The sequence below is a fragment of the Sus scrofa genome, chromosome 5 (genome assembly GCF_054392235.1).
Source record: "Sus scrofa isolate SSC_HxYL_T2T_F1_AM1 chromosome 5, Sscrofa_HxYL_maternal_Yorkshire_Landrace_v2.0, whole genome shotgun sequence".
Taxonomy (NCBI): Eukaryota; Metazoa; Chordata; class Mammalia; order Artiodactyla; family Suidae; genus Sus; species Sus scrofa.
The window spans coordinates 74,729,038-74,747,064 of record NC_139387.1 but is presented as its reverse complement, the minus strand read 5'-3'; the positions used below and the strand labels follow the sequence as shown (position 1 = coordinate 74,747,064).

Below are 18,027 nucleotides of genomic sequence, written 5' to 3'. Positions count from 1 at the left end.
AAAAGAGTGATTTATTCCTAAGTGATTCTTATAGCTAGGCTAAAAGAAATTTTAAAAGGTAAAGCAGATGACACTACCGGCTCTTTTCTAAAGATCTAAAGATTCTCCTTTGCTTTCTTCCTGCAATTACTACAATAAATCCTGGTACTAAGTGACTGTGCCTTACCCTGATCTGCAATACAAAGACTTCCCAAGAAATAAGTTTCATATATTTATTATTGCATCCTGCTTACTCTTTGCCCCTGCTTTTTAAGAAAATGAGTTTGTACTTCAAATTCTTTCTTCATGCATGAATTGATATCACTGTACTTCTGATTTTGGTTATTGGTTTTTTTTTTTTTTCCATTTTTAAGCAAAGCCAAATGTTTTCTACTATGGTAAAAGGTTCTGAAATATTTAACAGATTTACATTATTGTACTAAGTGAAATTTCAGACCATTTCTTATGCCCCACGTTCTATGACTCTCTCCTGCATTGCACATCCCCAAACGTTCTACTCTCCCTGCCTTCCCACGTGTTGTTTCTCTCCACCTGAAATGCCCAGTTGTCCAACTTTGAATTCGCCTCTGAGATTCAGCTCAAGCCTTACCTCCTTTAAGTCATATTCTCTGCTTTTGGTCCTCTGCACCCACAATGCTCATTTTCTTGCCCATTTTTGGAGCACAAACACTGTTTTTGTGGTTCTTAATAAACTTAAGATCTAGCACAATTCCTAGGATGTACCAAGCACCTAAAAATAAAATGCTGAATGAAGGAATAAATGGCATTAAATACATCTTAGAATCGAACAATCATGGGAAATTGATAGGAAACCAAGAGAAGCCAAAATATAGAAAATAATTCATTGTAATTGAATGCCCACTGAATGCACATAACTAAGCCATTTCATGGGCTTAAAGAGAACTGATTTTTAATCCACCTAACATAAAATTCACCCTTTTAAAGTATAGAATTCAGTGGCTTTTAATATACCATTTATGAACTATCACCCCAAAAGAAACCCCGTACCCATTAGCAGTCACTCCTCATTGCTCCCTCTTCCCAACTGACAACCACTTATCTACTCCCTCCGCCTTTTTTTGTCTTTTTAGGGCCACAGTTGCAGAATACGGAAATTCCCATGTTGAATCAAAGCTGCAGCTGCTGGCCTACGCCACAGTCCCAGCAACCTGGGATCCAAGCCACATCATCGACCTACACCACAGCTCATGGCAATGCTGGATCCTTAACCCATTGAGCAAGGCCAGGGATTGAACCCTCGTCCTTGTGGATACTAGTCAGGTTCATTACCACTGAGCCACACTGGTAACTTCTCTACTTTCTCTTTCTGTGGATTTGCCTGTTGTGACAGATGTTTCATGGATATGGACCAAACAACATGTGGCCTTTTGTGTGTGTGGCCTCTGTCATGGAGCATCACGTTTTCCAGGGTCATCCACGCTGCACAGCACGGATCAGGACCTCAGTCCTTTCTATGGCTGAATGATAGTCCATTGTCCAGATGAACATCTTGTTTACCTACTCACCAGTTGCTGGACATTTGGGTTGTTTTTACTTTTTAGCTACTATGAATAATGATGCTTTGAACATCTTTGTACAAGTTTTTTTGTGGATGTGTATGTTCATATATCTTTTTTTTGGGGGGGGGTCTGTTTTAGGTCCTCACCCATGGCACTTGGAGGTTCCCAGGCTAGGGGTCCAATCGGAGCTGTAGCCACCAGCCTACACCGAGCCACAGCAAGTCAGGATCCGAGCCGCATCTGCAACCTACACCACAGCTCATGGCAACACTGGATCCTTAACCCACTGAGCGAGGCCAACGATCAGAACCCGCATTCCCATGGATGCTAGTTGGGTTCGTTAACTACTGAGCCACAACGGGAATTCCCTATTTTCATATATCTTGAGCATATGTATGTGAGGAGTGGAAGTGCTCGCTCACAGTAACTCTTCTGTTTAACTTACGAGTAACTGTGAGGCCATCTTCCTAAGTGGTGGCACCGTTTTACATTCCCACCTGCAATGTGTGAGGCCTCCAGCATTTCCACACCCTTACAGGCTCTTACTATCTTGTCTATTACAGCCATCCTAGTGGGTGTGAAGTGGTGTCTCATTGTCAATTTCCACTTCTAATGTTCAGCATCTCTTCATGTGCTTACTGGCCTTCTGCATATTTTCTTTGCAGAAATGCCTAGATTCCTTGGCCACTTTTTGTGTGGCCCTTACCTTGTTGAGTTGTAAGTTCTTTTCAAATTCTGGGTACTACCACTCCTCTTTCTTTTATTTATTTATTTTTTTTAAATTATTTTTTTGGTCACACCTGAGGCATGTGGAAGCCAGGGATTGAACCTGCACCACAGCAGTGACCTGAGCCACTGCAGTGACAACAGCACATCTTTAACCTACTAGGGAATGCCAACATTTTCTCTTTCTTAATCCCCACAATCACCCTGCTAAAGAAGGGAGATCAATCTTTATTTTATAGATCAGGAGACCGAGCCTGGCGTTTTAGTGAGCAGTGTGACTGAATCTTTATCTGTGACTCTCCCACACCCATGCTCTGTGATACTCTATACTGCTTCTTGGAGACAGAGTAGTTTTAACTGATGAAGACATTTAGAGAGCGGCTGTACTAGGGTGTGCTTAACATGAAGATGAATGTCATTGGAATTGAGGCCAGGGTATTAGAAACACTATCAACTGATTGCTAAAGTCAGTGATGGTAGACCTCAGTCACATATAAAATAAAAAAAGCTGGGAGTTGCCCTTGTGGCTCAGCAGAAACAAATCTGACTAGCATCCTTGAGATCGCAGGTTCGATCCCTGGCCTCGCTCAGTGGGTTAAGGATCCAGCATTGCTGCAAGCTGTGGTGTAGTTCACAGACGCAGCTCGGATCTGGCGTTGCTGTGACTGTGGTGTAGGCTGGTGGCTACAGCTCTGATTCAACCCCTAGCCTGGGAACCTCCATATGCCTCGAGTACAGCTCTAAAAAGACAAATAAAATAAAAATTAGTTGAATTGTATTGTCTCTAAGATTCTTTCTTATTCTGAAATTCTGTGATTTAATAAGCCTTTTTTTGTTTTGCATGCATCAAAATAGCAACAGTCATGGATAGCCAATGCCTTAAGTGTTAGGACAAAAGGAAGAGCCACCCACTGACATACATCCCTCTAAGGCCCAGGATGGGTTCCTCCAGGAATTTCTGTCTTAGTATTAGTGAAAGATACCTGATCTGTTATCATAGGCATAAAAAACCAAAAAAGCTTTGATCTCCTACTGACAGTTCAAGTTCAATCACCACTTCCCTTAACACAAATATGAAAACCTGAGTTCTTGCCTTCGTTGTGGGTAAATTAGAGTGATTCTATACTAAGCCAAGATAAGTGAATTCCCAGAGGCTGTCCAGGTACCTTCATAATTACTTTCTTCAAGTACACAGCTATTTGCCTAAAAAGGAGAAAGACAGAACAAATGGATATGGTTTCAGTGCCATCATCACATACTATCTCTGCTACCTCCAACACGAGATGATTTCAAGTGATGAATTTATTCTTTCCATTATAGCTGGTTTACAGTGTAGTTTACACTCTACTGTACAGCAAGGTGACCCATTCACACATACATATATACATTCTTTTACTCACATCATCCTCCATCACGTTCCATCAATGGATGAATTTAGAAAAACTTTTTAAAACTTTTTTTGGGGGTGGGGTATGGAAATTCCTGGCCAGGGATTGAATCCGTGCCACAGCAGTGACCCAAGACACTGCAGTGACACCACTGGATCCTTAAACTGCTGAGCCATGAAGGAACGCCTAGGAAAACTTTAATAGGTGTACAGCACTGCAGAAACCATGGAGCAGATAAATAAACTGAGTCATCAACAAAATATAAATGTGGTTTTATTAAGAAATCATAGAAAATTCAAATAGAATATTTTCAACTATATATTTTATTCAAAAATAGTTAATTTAAAAAATATGTATCATTTTTTAAAAAAGCAGTAGTGGTAAAATACTGAATTTTTCATACAAGGATCATTTATGTTTCATTCACTCCTACCAAAGAGGCACCTTTATTAAAAAAAAAAAAGTGGCACCTTTATTTTCCTAGTTGAACATTTTTGCTGAAGACCAGGGTCTCTGGTGCCCTCTGGTGAAACTTCACCTGACTGGGTGTCCAGGAAGGAATTCAGGCCCTACAGCTCAGGGCTGAGAGAACTGTGGCCTATTCACCTTTGACAGGCGGTCATTTGCCACCTTTGCTCTCTGCCCAGGAGAAAGGAGACCTCAGTGGATGTCTTTATCTCCTGGGGAAAGCGTCTCCCTCACTAATACTCAGCCAAGCGCACAGCAATAATATTTTCTCCCTACGTTTTCACTGTCATTGTCTTCTTAAAAAAACAAACAGGAGTTCCCTGGTAGCCTAGTGGTTAAGGATCTGACATTGTCACTGCTGTTGTGCTAGTTTGATCCTTGACCCAGGAATTTCTACATGCTGAAGGTATGGCCAAAAAACTCCCCCAAACAAACAGGAGTTCCTTGGTAGCTCAGGAGGCTAAGGATCCAGCTTTGTCACTGCTGTGATGTAGGTTCGATCCCCAGCCTGGGAACTTCTGTATGCCAAGGGCACAGCCAAAAAACAAACAACACCCCCGACCCCAACCCCTGTAAATGAGAGAAATAATATGGGAGAATCTCTAAGTAACTCAGGTTATAATCCAGACCAAAGCTTAGAATGCAAAAAAAGCTGATTCTTCAGCCTATATTTGTAATAATGGATACCATTACTCAAGATAACTCTGGTCCTACAGTTTCCAGGAGAAGTTGACCTTCCCTCAGATTTTAGGAAGCAGATCTATTTCGGATGAGTATCATTCCTAAAAAGTAAACATTAGCAGAGTCTCAGTTCGTTCTCCAGACCAAACACTTTGGACTTAAGGTTCTTCAGTTCTCCTTGTATCTTGTGTGCTCGTCTATTGCTGTCACGAACCTCATACAGAATGGCAAGATCCTGGTTTGCCCGGGCATTAAGTGTTGCCTAGAGATTTGGAAAAAAGACAAAGAAATGATTATGGCAGATTGCAGAGGAGAGAAGCCAGTTATAAAGACCATGCTATGATGGCTCCTTTTTATGAGACTTTTAGTACATGGGATGGATTCAATCCTTGGTCTGCTCAGTGACTAACTAAAAGAGGAAAAATGTAGAGCAGAGTTAAGGCAGAAAAGGCAAGAGACTTCTTGCTTTCCCAAACAACAGTAAAGGAGCCTTTAAGACAGAGGTCAGTCAACAATTAACAATGAGTAAAAAGAAGACACCAACATAAACATTATCAGTACACTTGCCAAAGAAAGAAAGAAAGCATCTCTTCTATAATGAACGTGTTCGGAGCACACTGATCACTTAGGATATGCGAGTGACTGGTTAAATCTCTCTCTTTTTAAATTAATGTATGATTTGCAATGTTGTGCAGTCAAATCTCTTTAAGAGGCACTGGAGGCAGCTTGGAAATTCCATGTAGTAAGGCCATGTCTGAACTTGTTAACTCAACTATTCACTTCCCCCACTTGTAAAGAGCCACGGTTCTCTTAACCTACTTCTTGAGTTGGGAGGGATGAAGTTTTCTGTCGAGTCTGGCTTAGATGGGAAGTATAATGGTGTCATCATTCCATTATTTCAGCCTATTTTGTCTTCCCACTGGCATGTTCCGTTTAAACTGACTTTTAGTGAGACTGGGAGGATGTGATGCAGCCCAGCTTTCTTCTGAGGGGTCCTGGTTTCCTCACGGGCACCTCCTCTCCCTCCTAGTAAATCAGGATCAGTTACCTTATACAGCATCTGCTCCAAGTCTCGCAGTTTCTGCCGGAGAACCTTAATATCCGTCTTAAAGCCCTCTACTTCTAAGGCGCGCCGATTCTCCAAGGCCTCATAGCGCTTTGTCATCACCTGTAGGCGCTTCCCCATCTTGTTGGTGCGATCCTAAACATAGTCGGGGAGGCATGTGTGGAGGTGAGGGAGTGGCCAGAGCCGTCTGCACCGCCCATCCCACGAGTGGCAGAGCATTTCACACCTTAAAGATCTCTCTCCTCACTCCTTCTTCCTCACGGATCCGGGCAAGTTCTTCTTCTAGGGAAATGCACTGCTCTTGGTACATGTTAGACAGCCTTTTCTCCTGAACTATCTTATCCTTTAGGGACTGTAGGTCAAAAGGAAAAAAATTAATATTCTGTTTTATAATTTAGGTAACTCAAATAGCACTCAGGTGAAGAAAAAAAAGGAAAGAAAGGATTTCTAGAAGTACAAAGTGAGTTGAGAAACAAGACAGCAACGAACTCTGGAGAACATCTGAAAACCTATTTCTGGAGGATTCACTTAGCTTTATTCCTAAAGTGTACATAGTAGAAAACAAAATCTTTTTGGCTCTGGGAAGAGTCAGATAATGGAGTTCAGAATTGTACCAAGTAAGGAGTTCCCATTGTGGCGCAGCAGAAACAAATCTGACTAGGAACCATGAGGATGCAGGTTCGATTCCTGGCCTCGCTCAGTGGGTTAAGGATCAGGCTTTGCCATGAGCTGTGGTGTAGGTCACAGACACAGCTCGGATCTGGCAGGGCTGTGGCTGTGCCTGTGGCATAGGCTGGCAGCTATAGCTCCGATTTGCACCCCTAGCCTGGGAACCTCCATATGCATCTGGTGCAGCCCTAAAACCCCCCCCCCGAAAAAAAAGAAAGAATTGCATCAATTAAGACATTACAGTGTAAGTTTTGGGACACATTTCTGAAGTTATTTAAAAAGAAACAACAACTTATAATACACAGGTCCTATTGAGCAGCTGGAATGATCTTGAAAAAGACCAAATCAGATGTTACTTCCTTACGGACAGTCCTTCAAAGACCTGGCAGTGTTTAGAGCTACATCTTCTCAGCAGGAACGTGAAGGTCCTGTGGGAGTGCCACCCACCCTCCGATCTCCGTGCTCATTCCTCCCTACCACGACCAGATCCAGAAGCCATCACTTTCTTGGTCATGTGTTAGTTTCTGTTCTTTCTCACCTATTAAAACATAAATGCCATGAAAGCAGACCTTATCTAACTTATTTACTGCTGTAGCCCCAGAGACTAGCCCACAGGAGGAGTGCAATGAATATCTGTTGAATCAATCAATAATTTTCTAAATCCCCAAATATTATAATGATGAGTCAATCTTTGAAACCTTTTTTTTTTTGCTTTTTAGGGCCGCACTAGCAGCCCATGGAGGTTCCCAGGCTAGGGGTCTAATCAGACCTACAGCTGCCTGCCTACACCACAGCCAAGCCAGATCCGAGCCACATCTGTGACCTATACCACAGCTGTCAGCAACGCCAGATCCTTAATCCACTGGGTAAAGCCAGGGATTGAACCTGAGACCTCACGGTTCCTAGTCGGGTTCATATCTGTTACACCACAATGAGAACTCCTGAAACCTATTTCTTGAGGTTGCTGCTACAACAGCTTCCTGGACCGCATGGATCTTACATGACAGTAATTAAGTTCCTTGAAATTCCTTGAATTCTTTCAACAATTCCAAAAAATACAGTTTTCTATAAGACAAAGGAAACTACCTTGATATATTCATTTTGGTTGTGGTGATTCTCATGAATTGGCCAAACTTTCCCAAGTTTATCTTCTCTCTTCTTACACTGCACCCTGTACTGCTTGATCTTGGACATCAAATGATCCTTTTCAAGCATCCAGGATGTCTCTTTATTTTGGTTTTCAAATTTGAGTTGCAGGAAGTCTTTGGTGCTCTCATACAGAAGTTCCTGGGTGTGGTGGAGACTAGGAAAGAGAGTACAGATGTGGACTCAAGATGTTCCCACAGCAGCTGTGGCACAGCTATTCCAAACAAGGCAAAGATATAGGTGCAATACACACATTCCGTAACAGGTCATTAGCAGTTTGAAAAACACAATCTCATCATCGGCAATTTTACTTATTTCAAATAGCAAAAATAAACCAATGGGACCTGATCAAACTGACAAGCTTTTGCACAGCAAAGGAAACCAAAAAGAAAACAAAAAGACAACCTACAAAATGAGAGAAAATACTTTCAAATGATGCAACTGACAAGGGCCTAATCTCTAAAATATACAAACAACTTACACAACTCAAAGGCAAAAAACCAACAACCCAGTTGAATGATGGGCAAAGGACCGGAATAGACATTTCTCCAAGGAAGATATACAGATGGTCAACAAGCACTTGAAACAATGCTCAACATCACTGATTATTAGATAAATGCAAATCAAAACTACCATGAGATACCACCTCACACCAGTCAGAATGGCCATCATTAGTAAGTCCACAAATAACAAATGCTAGAGGGGTTTGTGGAGAAAAGGGAACCCTCTTGCACTGTTGGTGGGAATGTAAGCTGGTAAAACTACTATGGAGAACAGTATGGAGATATCTTAGAAAACTATACATAGAACCACCATATGACCCAGCAATTCCACTCTTGGGCATATATCTGGACAAAACTTTCTTTAAAAAAGATACATGCACCCACATGTTCATTGCAGCACTAGTCACAATAGCCAAGACATGGAATCAACCCAAATGTCCATTGATAGATGATTGGATCAGGAAGATGTAGTATATATACACAATAGAATACTACTTGGCCATAAAAAAGAACAAAATAATGCCATCTGCAGCAACATAGATGGAACTAGAGACTCTCATCCTGAGTGAAGTCAGTCAGAAAGAGAAAGACAAATACCATATGTTATCACTTATATCTGGAATCTAATATATGGCACAAAGGAACCTTTCCACAGCAAAGAAAATCATGGACTTGGAGAGAGACTTGTGGTTGCCAAGGGGGAAGAGGAGGGAGTGGGAGGGACTGGCAGCTTGGGGTAAATAGATGCAGAATGTTGCCTGTGCGATGGATTAGCAATGGGATCCTGCTGTGTAGCACTGGCAACTCTGTCCAGTCACTTATGATGGAACACGTAATATGAGAAAAAAGAATGTATACATGTACGTGTAACTGGGTCACCACACTGCACAGTAGAAAAAATATATATATAAAGAAATAAAAAAAAATTTTACTTATTTCATTGGACAATGTAGAAGGTATCTACTCTGGTTCATAGACTGGTTTTTACAGGTATTTTTGTGAGCATTAATTTCAGGCTATATAGTTAGAAGGACTACAGAAATATTTACACACAGCCCATCTCAGAACGGACTTTTTCCAGACACTAGATTTCACAACAAAGAACAGGAGTTACTGTTGTGAATCAGTGGGTTAAGGACCCAACATTGTCTCTGTGAGGATGAGGGTTCAATTCCTGGCCTTGCTCAGTGGGTTAAGGATCTGGCATTGCTGCAATCTGTGGTGTAGGTCACAGATTTGGCTCAGATCCTGTGCTGCTGTGGCTGTGGCACAGCAGCTGTGCTGCAGCTCTGATTTGACCTCTAGTCTGGGAACTTCCATATGCCACAGGTGTGGCTGTAAAAAGAATAATGGTGTGCTATTGTTTTTTCTTTTCTTTTTGCCTGCACGTGCAGCATATGGAAGTTCCCAGGCTAGGGGTTGAATCGGAGCTGCAGCCACCGGCCTACACCACAGCCACAATACCACATCCAAGCTGCGTCTGTGACCTACACAACAGCTCATGGCAATGCTGGATCCTTAACCCACTGAGTGAGGTCAGGGATCGAACCTGCATCCTCAGGATACTAGTCAGGTTTGTTACTGATGAGTCACAATGGGAACTCCTAAATCATGGTATTCTGCCTGAGGATTAGCACAAATCCTAAAATGTCAAAGCAGCTTTATTTCCATCTGTGCTATAATCCACATGGAAGCTTCCCAACATCAAATCCTGTACTTTTTTTCAGGATCAACTTCCTCTATGAAATCCCCAAAATAACTTCAGCCCATTTAGACGCGCCATTCTCTGAAAGTTCCTATCACTTTAAATCTACACCCTCGTGCTATAATTCAACAATGGCTTAGCTTTATTTATCATTTATTTTTGCTCCCTTACCACTAGATCATCAAAGACAGAACCAACTACTGTACATATACGGCCTCTAAACAGATTCTTGCTAACCACTGAGATTTAGGAACAATCTAGTTTCAAATCAACATCTAGAAAAATATAGTATCAAATGATCAAACTGCTTGCAAGGGGTATTAAATACTTCACTGTAGTTTTCCACTGAACGAATATTGTCAGATCCACTTATTCTTTCCATAAGTAAGAGGGTAACCAGATAAGGAGGAAATGATAACACAATGCCAGAAGAGTAACTGTCACCGGATGAGTACATATATTTATATATATTTATTCAGATACATGTGTGTATAAAGAGGGAGAGACTGATTCAATTACCACAAGGACTGCTCTTGCTCTCAATGAGTTATTTTACTCTATCTTATATTATGGTCTCGATTACACACTGAGAAAGCATGATCTTATTCATGTATAAATGGTTTGAAAGTGACACCTAAACGGCAGCCATTAATGGCTTTGGATTTCATGCCATTCAATGCCCTCAGGATGATGATCTAATGGAAGGTGCTGATCATGTGCTCAGATATGCAGGTGATGCTAAACTAGGGTGCCTATTAATAACCTAGAAGACAGATACAAAACTGGAACTGTGACAACTTAAAAATGCATTCCCTTCAAGTTCCCACTGTGGTGCAGCAGGTTAAGATTTGGTGTTATCTCTATGACGGCAAGGGTTCAATCCCCAGCCCAGTACAATGTGTTAAGGACCCAGTGCTGTTGCAGCTATAGTGTAGGTCACAGCTGCAGCTTGGATTTCATCCCTGCCTGGGAACTTCCATATACTGTGGGTAAGGCCAAAAAAAAGAGGAAGAGACTTAAAATTTTTGAAAAGACAATTATAAAAACCCAACAGGATAAAGAATGTAAAGTGAAAAAGTATTTTAAGGTGTAGGTTGTTTGGAGTTCCTATTGCGGCTCAGCAGTAATAAACCCAACTAGTATCCATGAGGACGTGGGTTTGATCCCTGGTCTCACTTGGTGGGTTAAGGATTTGGCGTTGCCGTGAGCTGTGGTGTAGGTTGCAGATTCGGCTCAGATCTGGTGTGGCTGTGGCTGTGGCCAGCAGCTGTAGCTCGATTTGACCCCTAACTTGGGAACTTCCATATGCTGTGAGTGCGGGCCTAAAAAAAAAAAAAAAAGAAGATGCAGGCGGTTTAATGTATAAAAGAGAAGGTAAGATAAAGATCACCAAGTATTCAAGAATGATTTACTATGTGCCTATTGCTCACACAGGCCAGGATGGAGGCTACAGACATAATTCCAGCGAGGTATTCACACCAGCAGAGAGTCACCTGATCGTCACGGGAGATGGGGAGAAGTTTAACTCTGCCTGGGGAGGTCTGCAGAGGAGGGGCGATGCAGCACAGCCAGGTGTCTGCTAGGTCAAGAGTGTTCTGAGAACAAGGGTGTCGTTAGTCTGGCTGAAGAACAAGGTGAACCACAGCGACAGAGGAGGCACCAAGGCTGAAGCATGACAGGAGCCGCAGATGAGTTACTTCAAACAAGAACACAGCCTGAACCAATGTGGAAAGAACAAGAAGGCAGAGAGCGGACTGGAGAAGCTTCCCAGGCTCACGCCCCTCAGGGCTGGGAAACTGGGAACAGAGAGCAGGGAGTTGAAGACCATCCTGAGGTTCTTAGCTTGGGAAACCAGAGGCACATGATGGCATTAAACTAAATGGGGGAAAAAGGAGGCAGCAGGTTTGAGATAGGGGAGGGGTGCTTATTGGGAAAGAAAAGTTTAGCTTCAGTTGCAGTCAATTTGAGGTGTTCAAACAGATGCCACTGGAAACGGGCAAAAGGCTGAGGAGGGTTAGACACGTGGGAGAACCAAGAAACGTAAGTGCTGCAGAAACCAAGGGAGACAAATGTCTTGAAGGAGGGGCGATGAGAGGTGCCAGAGACACAGAAGGACATTAATGACAATGGGGACTGTGAAGAAACATTTGCCACAGAAATTAGGAGTCACTGATGGCCTCAGACAGGGCAGATGAGGGGAGACACAGACTGCAGAAAGAGGAAGACAGGCAGACAGGTCTGGGGAAAAAACAGTAAGTATAGTTTTGTGCAGGTATGTAAAGTTAAACAAAAGACAAGGCCTGTGATACTGAGTCAAGATAACGTATCAGTGGAGAAAAGGACATTTCTTGACACAAAGATCAAGCTAAAACACTCAAATGGGTGAAAAGCAATGTGTGGAATACCCCAGCCCTTCAGGAAAAGCAACAGCACATCCAGGGAGCCTGGGGAGAGGCTGGGACAACAAGACCCTTCCTTCAGCTCCAGGGTCCTGTGCTGCTGCTGACTCCCCTTCCCCCATTTTCGGCCCCCCCACAGCGTATGGAGCTCCTGGGCCAGGAATCAGATCCAAGCCATAGTTACGACCTAAGCCACAGCTTCGACAATGCTGCATCTTTAATCTGCTGTGCTGAGCCAGGAATCAAACTTGCATCCTAGGGCTCTGAAGATACCGCCAACCCTGTTGCACCATAGCAGGAACTCCTAGGACTGCAGACGTTTAAATTTTTAAGCCACTTTGAGAACATTTTAAATCCATGAAGTGTGGCTTTCTTTGACACTTACCTTTTGGTGAGCTCTGTGATTCTGTCCCTATATCGCTGGTGATGAACCTGAACTTCGTCCATGTGGATCCGCCTCTCCTCCATGAGTCCTGACACCTGCTCTCGAGAGAGCCGGGTCTGCTCTTCCAACTGGGCCTGGAGCGCTTCCACCTAGAAGGGACGAAATGGCTGAGGTATCCACTCCTGCCTGGCTCCCACTTACTTCTTACCACTACAAGGGAGCCTTTCTCTAGAAACATTTAGGAAACAAAACCCACATAAACAAAGAAACAAAAGCACAGCAACAAAACAAACTGAAGAAAAATCTCAACTGGACTCCTCTTTACTGCCTTGTAAGTGGGGGTCAGGCTGCACAAGAGCAGACTACATCGGCACTAAGCAAAGCACCCGACATCATACAAAGGAAGCCAGTAAAGCCGATCTCCCCTACCCGGGATTCTCATCTTCTCACTATCTCCCTTTCTGGACTCTTAGGACTGTCTCCTTTTTAAGATTCTCTAGTTACAGAGACAGAGAAAGACTCTCTTCTTCATTTTTTTAATTTACAAAATAGAGCAAAATGAGCATCATGTTATTTCCTCCTCTGAGTCTGGCTGTTGTGACCCCAGGTGGAGATACTAGCTAAAGGTAGAAACTGTCACTTAAATCAATAGACCCCCCTGAAAAAACAGGAACCTGAGTGCATCTAGATGAAAAACCATGGCTACAGGAGACATACAATGACCAGGCGGTAAGAGGATGACTTCAGGACACATGCACCAAACAATGGACATATCCCCAAAGGTCAGTGTATTGGGACAGACAACTATAGCTGTGTGTGTTCCTTGGGCCACCTGCAGAGGGACTTCTGACTGTGACAGCTCAGCATATAAGCAGACTAGCACTTGCAGAAGAGTGGAATACAGAATAATGGGTAAAACAGACGTTTCTGGAAATCAGGAACACCCTCAACTTTCCAATGCCATGACGCCCGGATGTAACATGTGTGCAAAGAGGCTCCGAGCAGATGCTCATGAAAAGGGGTTTCACCTGGAGGATGAGGGTCTGCACGTCTCTCTGTTGCTGCTCGGCTCTCTCCTCCTTCTCCTTCATTGCTGGTTTTCTCCTGCTTCCTTTAGAATCTAAAATGGAAAACAAAAGTCAGTGGAGGCCTGACTCAGTTTTTCTTTCTGCTATTCAAGCATCAGCCATCACCTTTACAGAGGAGTCAGTCCGCTTTACCTGTAAGAGAAAGAAAGGAAAGAAGAAGGAAAAAAAACGTACAGAAATTACAGCATTTAACTGTTTAAATAGGAATCTCTTAAGGGAACTATGCTAGGATGTCATCCGGATAATAACATTCATCTTTCTGAGAATAACTATTAAATTTTCCTTTGGAGTTGTGTCTATTTTCCTTATAAAATCTTATTTAGAGAGTTCCCATCGTGGCTCAGCAGAAACGAATCCCACTAGGAACCATGAAGTTGCAGGTTTGATCCCTGGCCTCGCTTGGTGGGTTAAGGAGTCAGTGTTGCTGTGAGCTGTGGTGTAGGTCGCAGATGTGGCTCGGATCTGATGTTGCTGTGGCTGTGGTGTAGGCTGACAGCTACACCTCGGATTTGACTCCTAGCCTGGGAACTTCTATATGCTGTGGGTGTGGCCCTAAAAAAGGCAAAAAACAAAAAACAAACAAACAAAAAAAAAACAAAAAAACTTATTTAGTTAAAACAGGTAAGGAATAAAAAAACTAAATCTAAACATTTTGGTTATGATGCATGATCCAATTTTCAAAAGACAAGATTACTTTAAAAATAAGCAACATTAAATTTCACTAAACAGGAGTTCCCGTCGTGGCGCAGTGGTTAACGAATCCGACTAGGAACCATGAGGTTGCGGGTTCGATCCCTCGCCTTGCTCAGTGGGTCAAGGTTCCGGCATTGCCGTAAGCTGTGGTATAGGTCGCAGATGCGGCTCAGATCCCACATTGCTGTGGCTCTGGCGTAGGCTGGCAGCTACAGCTCCGATTTGACCCCTAGCCCGGGAACCTCCATATGCCGCAGGAGTGGCCCAAGAAATAGCAAAAAGACAAAAAAAAAAAAAAATTTCACTAAATATAATTTCTTTGGAGGATTCAAGAAGCTCATGCTAAGAGAGTAGACTTTTTTTTGGCTGCACCCTGCCAGGGATAGAATTCAAGCTGCATCTGAGACCTATATTGAAGCTATGGCTACACCAGATCCTTAACCTGCTGCAGTGGAAATTCCACAGTGGGAATTCCAAGAGTGGATCTTTTTTAAAGTACACTATATAATGATAAAAGGATCAACACAAAGAGAGGATGTTACACTCATCAACATATATGCACGCAGTATGAGAGCACCCAAATACATAAAACACATTCCAATAGACATAAAGGGATAAACTGATGGGAAGACAATAATAGTAAAAGACTTTAACACCTTACTCACTTCAATAGACAGATTTGTGAGACAGAAAAATCAATAAGGCAACAGAGATCCTAAATGATACAAGAGAACAGTTAGACTTAATTGATATTTTCAGGACACTACATCCAAAAAAAGCAGAATACGCACACTTTTTTTTTTTTTTGGTCTTTTTTAGGGCTATGCCTGCAGCATATGGAGGTGTCCAGGCTAGGGGTCAAATCGGAGGTGTAGCTGCCGGTCTACGCCACAGCTCACAGCAACGCTGAGCCATGACAGGAACTCCAGAATACACATTATTTTTGAGTACACATTCCTTTTTTCTTTTTTTTGGCGGGGGGGAGGTGCGGAGGGGGGAGCGGGGGCCACACCCCCAGCATATGGAAGTTCCCAGGCTAGGAGTCATGGCCACAGCCACAGCAACATGGGATCTGAGATGAGTCTGCAACCTACACCATAGCCCACACCAACACCAGATCCTTAACCCACTGAGTAAGACCAGGCATTGAACCCATGTCCCCATGGATTCGTTACCACTAGGCCACAATGGGAACTCCTTTTATTTTTTTTCCCAAATGGTCACTTCTGTGGCATATGGAAGTTCCCAGGCCAGGGCTCAAATTGAAGCTGCAGCTGTGGTCTATGCCACAGCCATGGCAACACCAGACCCGAGCCCCAACTGCCACCTACACCATAGCTCACGGCAACACTGGATCTTAACCCACTGAGCGAGGCCAGGGATCAAACCCACATCCTCACAGAGATAACACCAGGTGCTTAACCCGCTGAGCCACAAGGGGAACTCCTCAAGCATCTTTTTTTGATGATACAATGGCATGAAACTAGAAATCAACCACAGAAAAAGAAACAAGAGGAGTTCTCCAGTGGCCTGGCAGTTAAGGAGTCAGTGTTGCAATAGCTGTTGTTCAGGTTGGATCGCTGGCCCAGGAAATTCTGTATTCCACAGGTACAAACAAACAAAAAACCCAGGAGTTCCCTTCTTGGCTCAGCGGAAATGAATCTGACTAGCATCCATGAGGACGAAGATTCGATCCCTGGTCTTGCTCAGTGGGTTAAGGATCCAGCATCACTGTGAGCTGTGGTGTAGGTTGCAGACGATGCTCGGAACCCCCGTTGCTGTGGTTGTGGGGTAGGCCAGCAGCTGTAGCTCCAATTCGAACCCTAGCTTGGGATCTTCCATGTGCCACGGGTGCGGCCCTAAAAAGCAAAATAATTATAAGAATAATTAAAAAAGAGAGAGAAGGATAAGGAGACTGAGGCTTAGAGAAGCTAATCAATAGTCTGTGATTCCAGAAGCTGTCCAAATCTGTTTTCATAACTTATCACTGTAAGCATGTTAATTATATATATATCTAATTATATATATATCTAATTTTACATATATATATATATATACACACACACACACAATTTCTTTTTTTTTTTTTTTTTTTTGCCTCCCGGCAGCATATGAAATTCCCAGGCCAGGGATCAGATCTAAGCACTTATACTTTTTTTTTGTCTTTTTGCTATTTCTTGGGCCGCTCCCGCGGCATATGGAGGTTCCCAGGCTAGGGGTCGAATCGGAACTGTAGCCACCGGCCTACGCCAGAGCCACAGCAACTTGGAATCCGAGCCGCATCTGCAACCTACACCACAGCTCACGGCAACGCCGGATCCTTAACCCACTGAGCAAGGGCAGGGACCGAACCCACAACCTCATGGTTCCTAGTCGGATTCGTTAACCACTGCGCCACGACAGGAACTCCCTATATTTTTAAGTTGTACTTTCATTAAAACATCATGGAAACGTTTTGTTAAAATAAGCAGCTCAGTAAGATCTTAGACTACTAGAGGCATCATTATGAACATTCATTACCACTGCATGATAGGAAAAAATTTCTAATTATTTGCACTATGTTTTTGAATTCTGCATCAATAAGAATTGCTAATAAAATGTTTGGTACCTGCTCTGAGAGCTGAAGATTCATTCTGTTCACACATTTCTATAGTCTGAATATTCTTCTGGAGAATGCTGACCTGAAGAAGCAAAAAAAACAAACAAAAAAATTGTAATAATTTTTTAAAAGGTACAGAAATAGCCATCCTATAAATGTAATATTTCACTCTTTAGTTTTGCAGATCAAACACTATTCATAAATTAAATCGGTCAAAACTGATATAATCAAATAAGGACGTCATGCACGTGAGACCAGAGTAGACAAAGTAACAAACTGGATAAAATCCAGTGTTTTGAATAAAAACTCGATAATCAACTATTGATGATATAGATGAAAAAATAAAATTTCAGGGTTATTTGGCAATATCTACTAAGAAAAAAAAAGTGGTCTTTGACAAAGGCCTTTAGGAAAGTAACAGAAACAGAGATGCATTCATATACAGTATGTATTAAGGTGCTCAGTGAAGAACTGTTTATAGAAGTGAAAGAATGGAAATTGCAAATACACAAGTATTTCTGTACAAATGGAAAAAGAGCTCTATCTCTGGGGTACAGAATTATGAGAGACTGCCAATTTTATATTAGATTCCTGAAATCTGTTTGTTTTTGACAAAGACCATGCATTACTTTTGTAATCCATATAAAAAAGATTAAAAAAAAAGAACTGGTATTGAAACTTGCTCCCACACTGAGCCTGCTCCTGCTGTTCTAATTGTATCCAAAACATCTCCCCCTCTGAGCTATAGGCTTCTAAATGGTGAAATGAGGAGTTCCTGTTGTGGCGCAGCAGAAATGAATTCAACTAGGAACCATGAGATTGCGGGTTCCATCCCTGGCCTTGCTCAGTGGGTTAAGGATCCGGTGTTGCCATGGGCTGTGGTGTAGGTCGAAGACGTGGCTCAGATCCTGCATTGCTGTGGCTGTGGCATAGGCTGTAGCTTCCACTTCAATCCCTAGCCTGGGAACCTCTATATGCCTCTATATGTGGG

The 18,027-nt window shown here is 42.7% G+C and overlaps 1 protein-coding gene across 21 annotated transcripts in view; it reads right to left on the bottom strand.

Annotated features, from left to right (window-relative positions):
• Positions 1-3,530: 3,530 nt before the first annotated feature.
• The window catches only part of CCDC77 (coiled-coil domain containing 77), a 31,051-nt gene continuing 16,554 nt past the window's right edge, over positions 3,531-18,027 (bottom strand). For 13 of the 21 annotated variants that reach the window (XM_084956986.1, XM_021092490.2, XM_021092493.2 and 10 more), the window contains 7 exons: positions 17,046-17,118; positions 13,685-13,776; positions 12,657-12,805; positions 7,605-7,821; positions 6,076-6,201; positions 5,832-5,984; positions 3,531-5,045 (listed from right to left, as the gene is read on the bottom strand). In XM_084956986.1, coding sequence (XP_084813112.1) covers positions 4,899-5,045; positions 5,832-5,984; positions 6,076-6,201; positions 7,605-7,821; positions 12,657-12,805; positions 13,685-13,776; positions 17,046-17,082 — 921 coding nt within the window. In that variant the 5' untranslated portion in view covers positions 17,083-17,118 and the 3' untranslated portion in view covers positions 3,531-4,898. Of the gene's footprint in view, positions 5,046-5,831; positions 5,985-6,075; positions 7,057-7,604; positions 7,822-12,656; positions 12,806-13,684; positions 14,139-16,022; positions 16,297-17,045; positions 17,119-18,027 lie in introns of those variants that run through there. The other 8 variants (XR_014803991.1, XR_014803989.1, XR_014803993.1 and 5 more) reach the window with 2 other exon arrangements.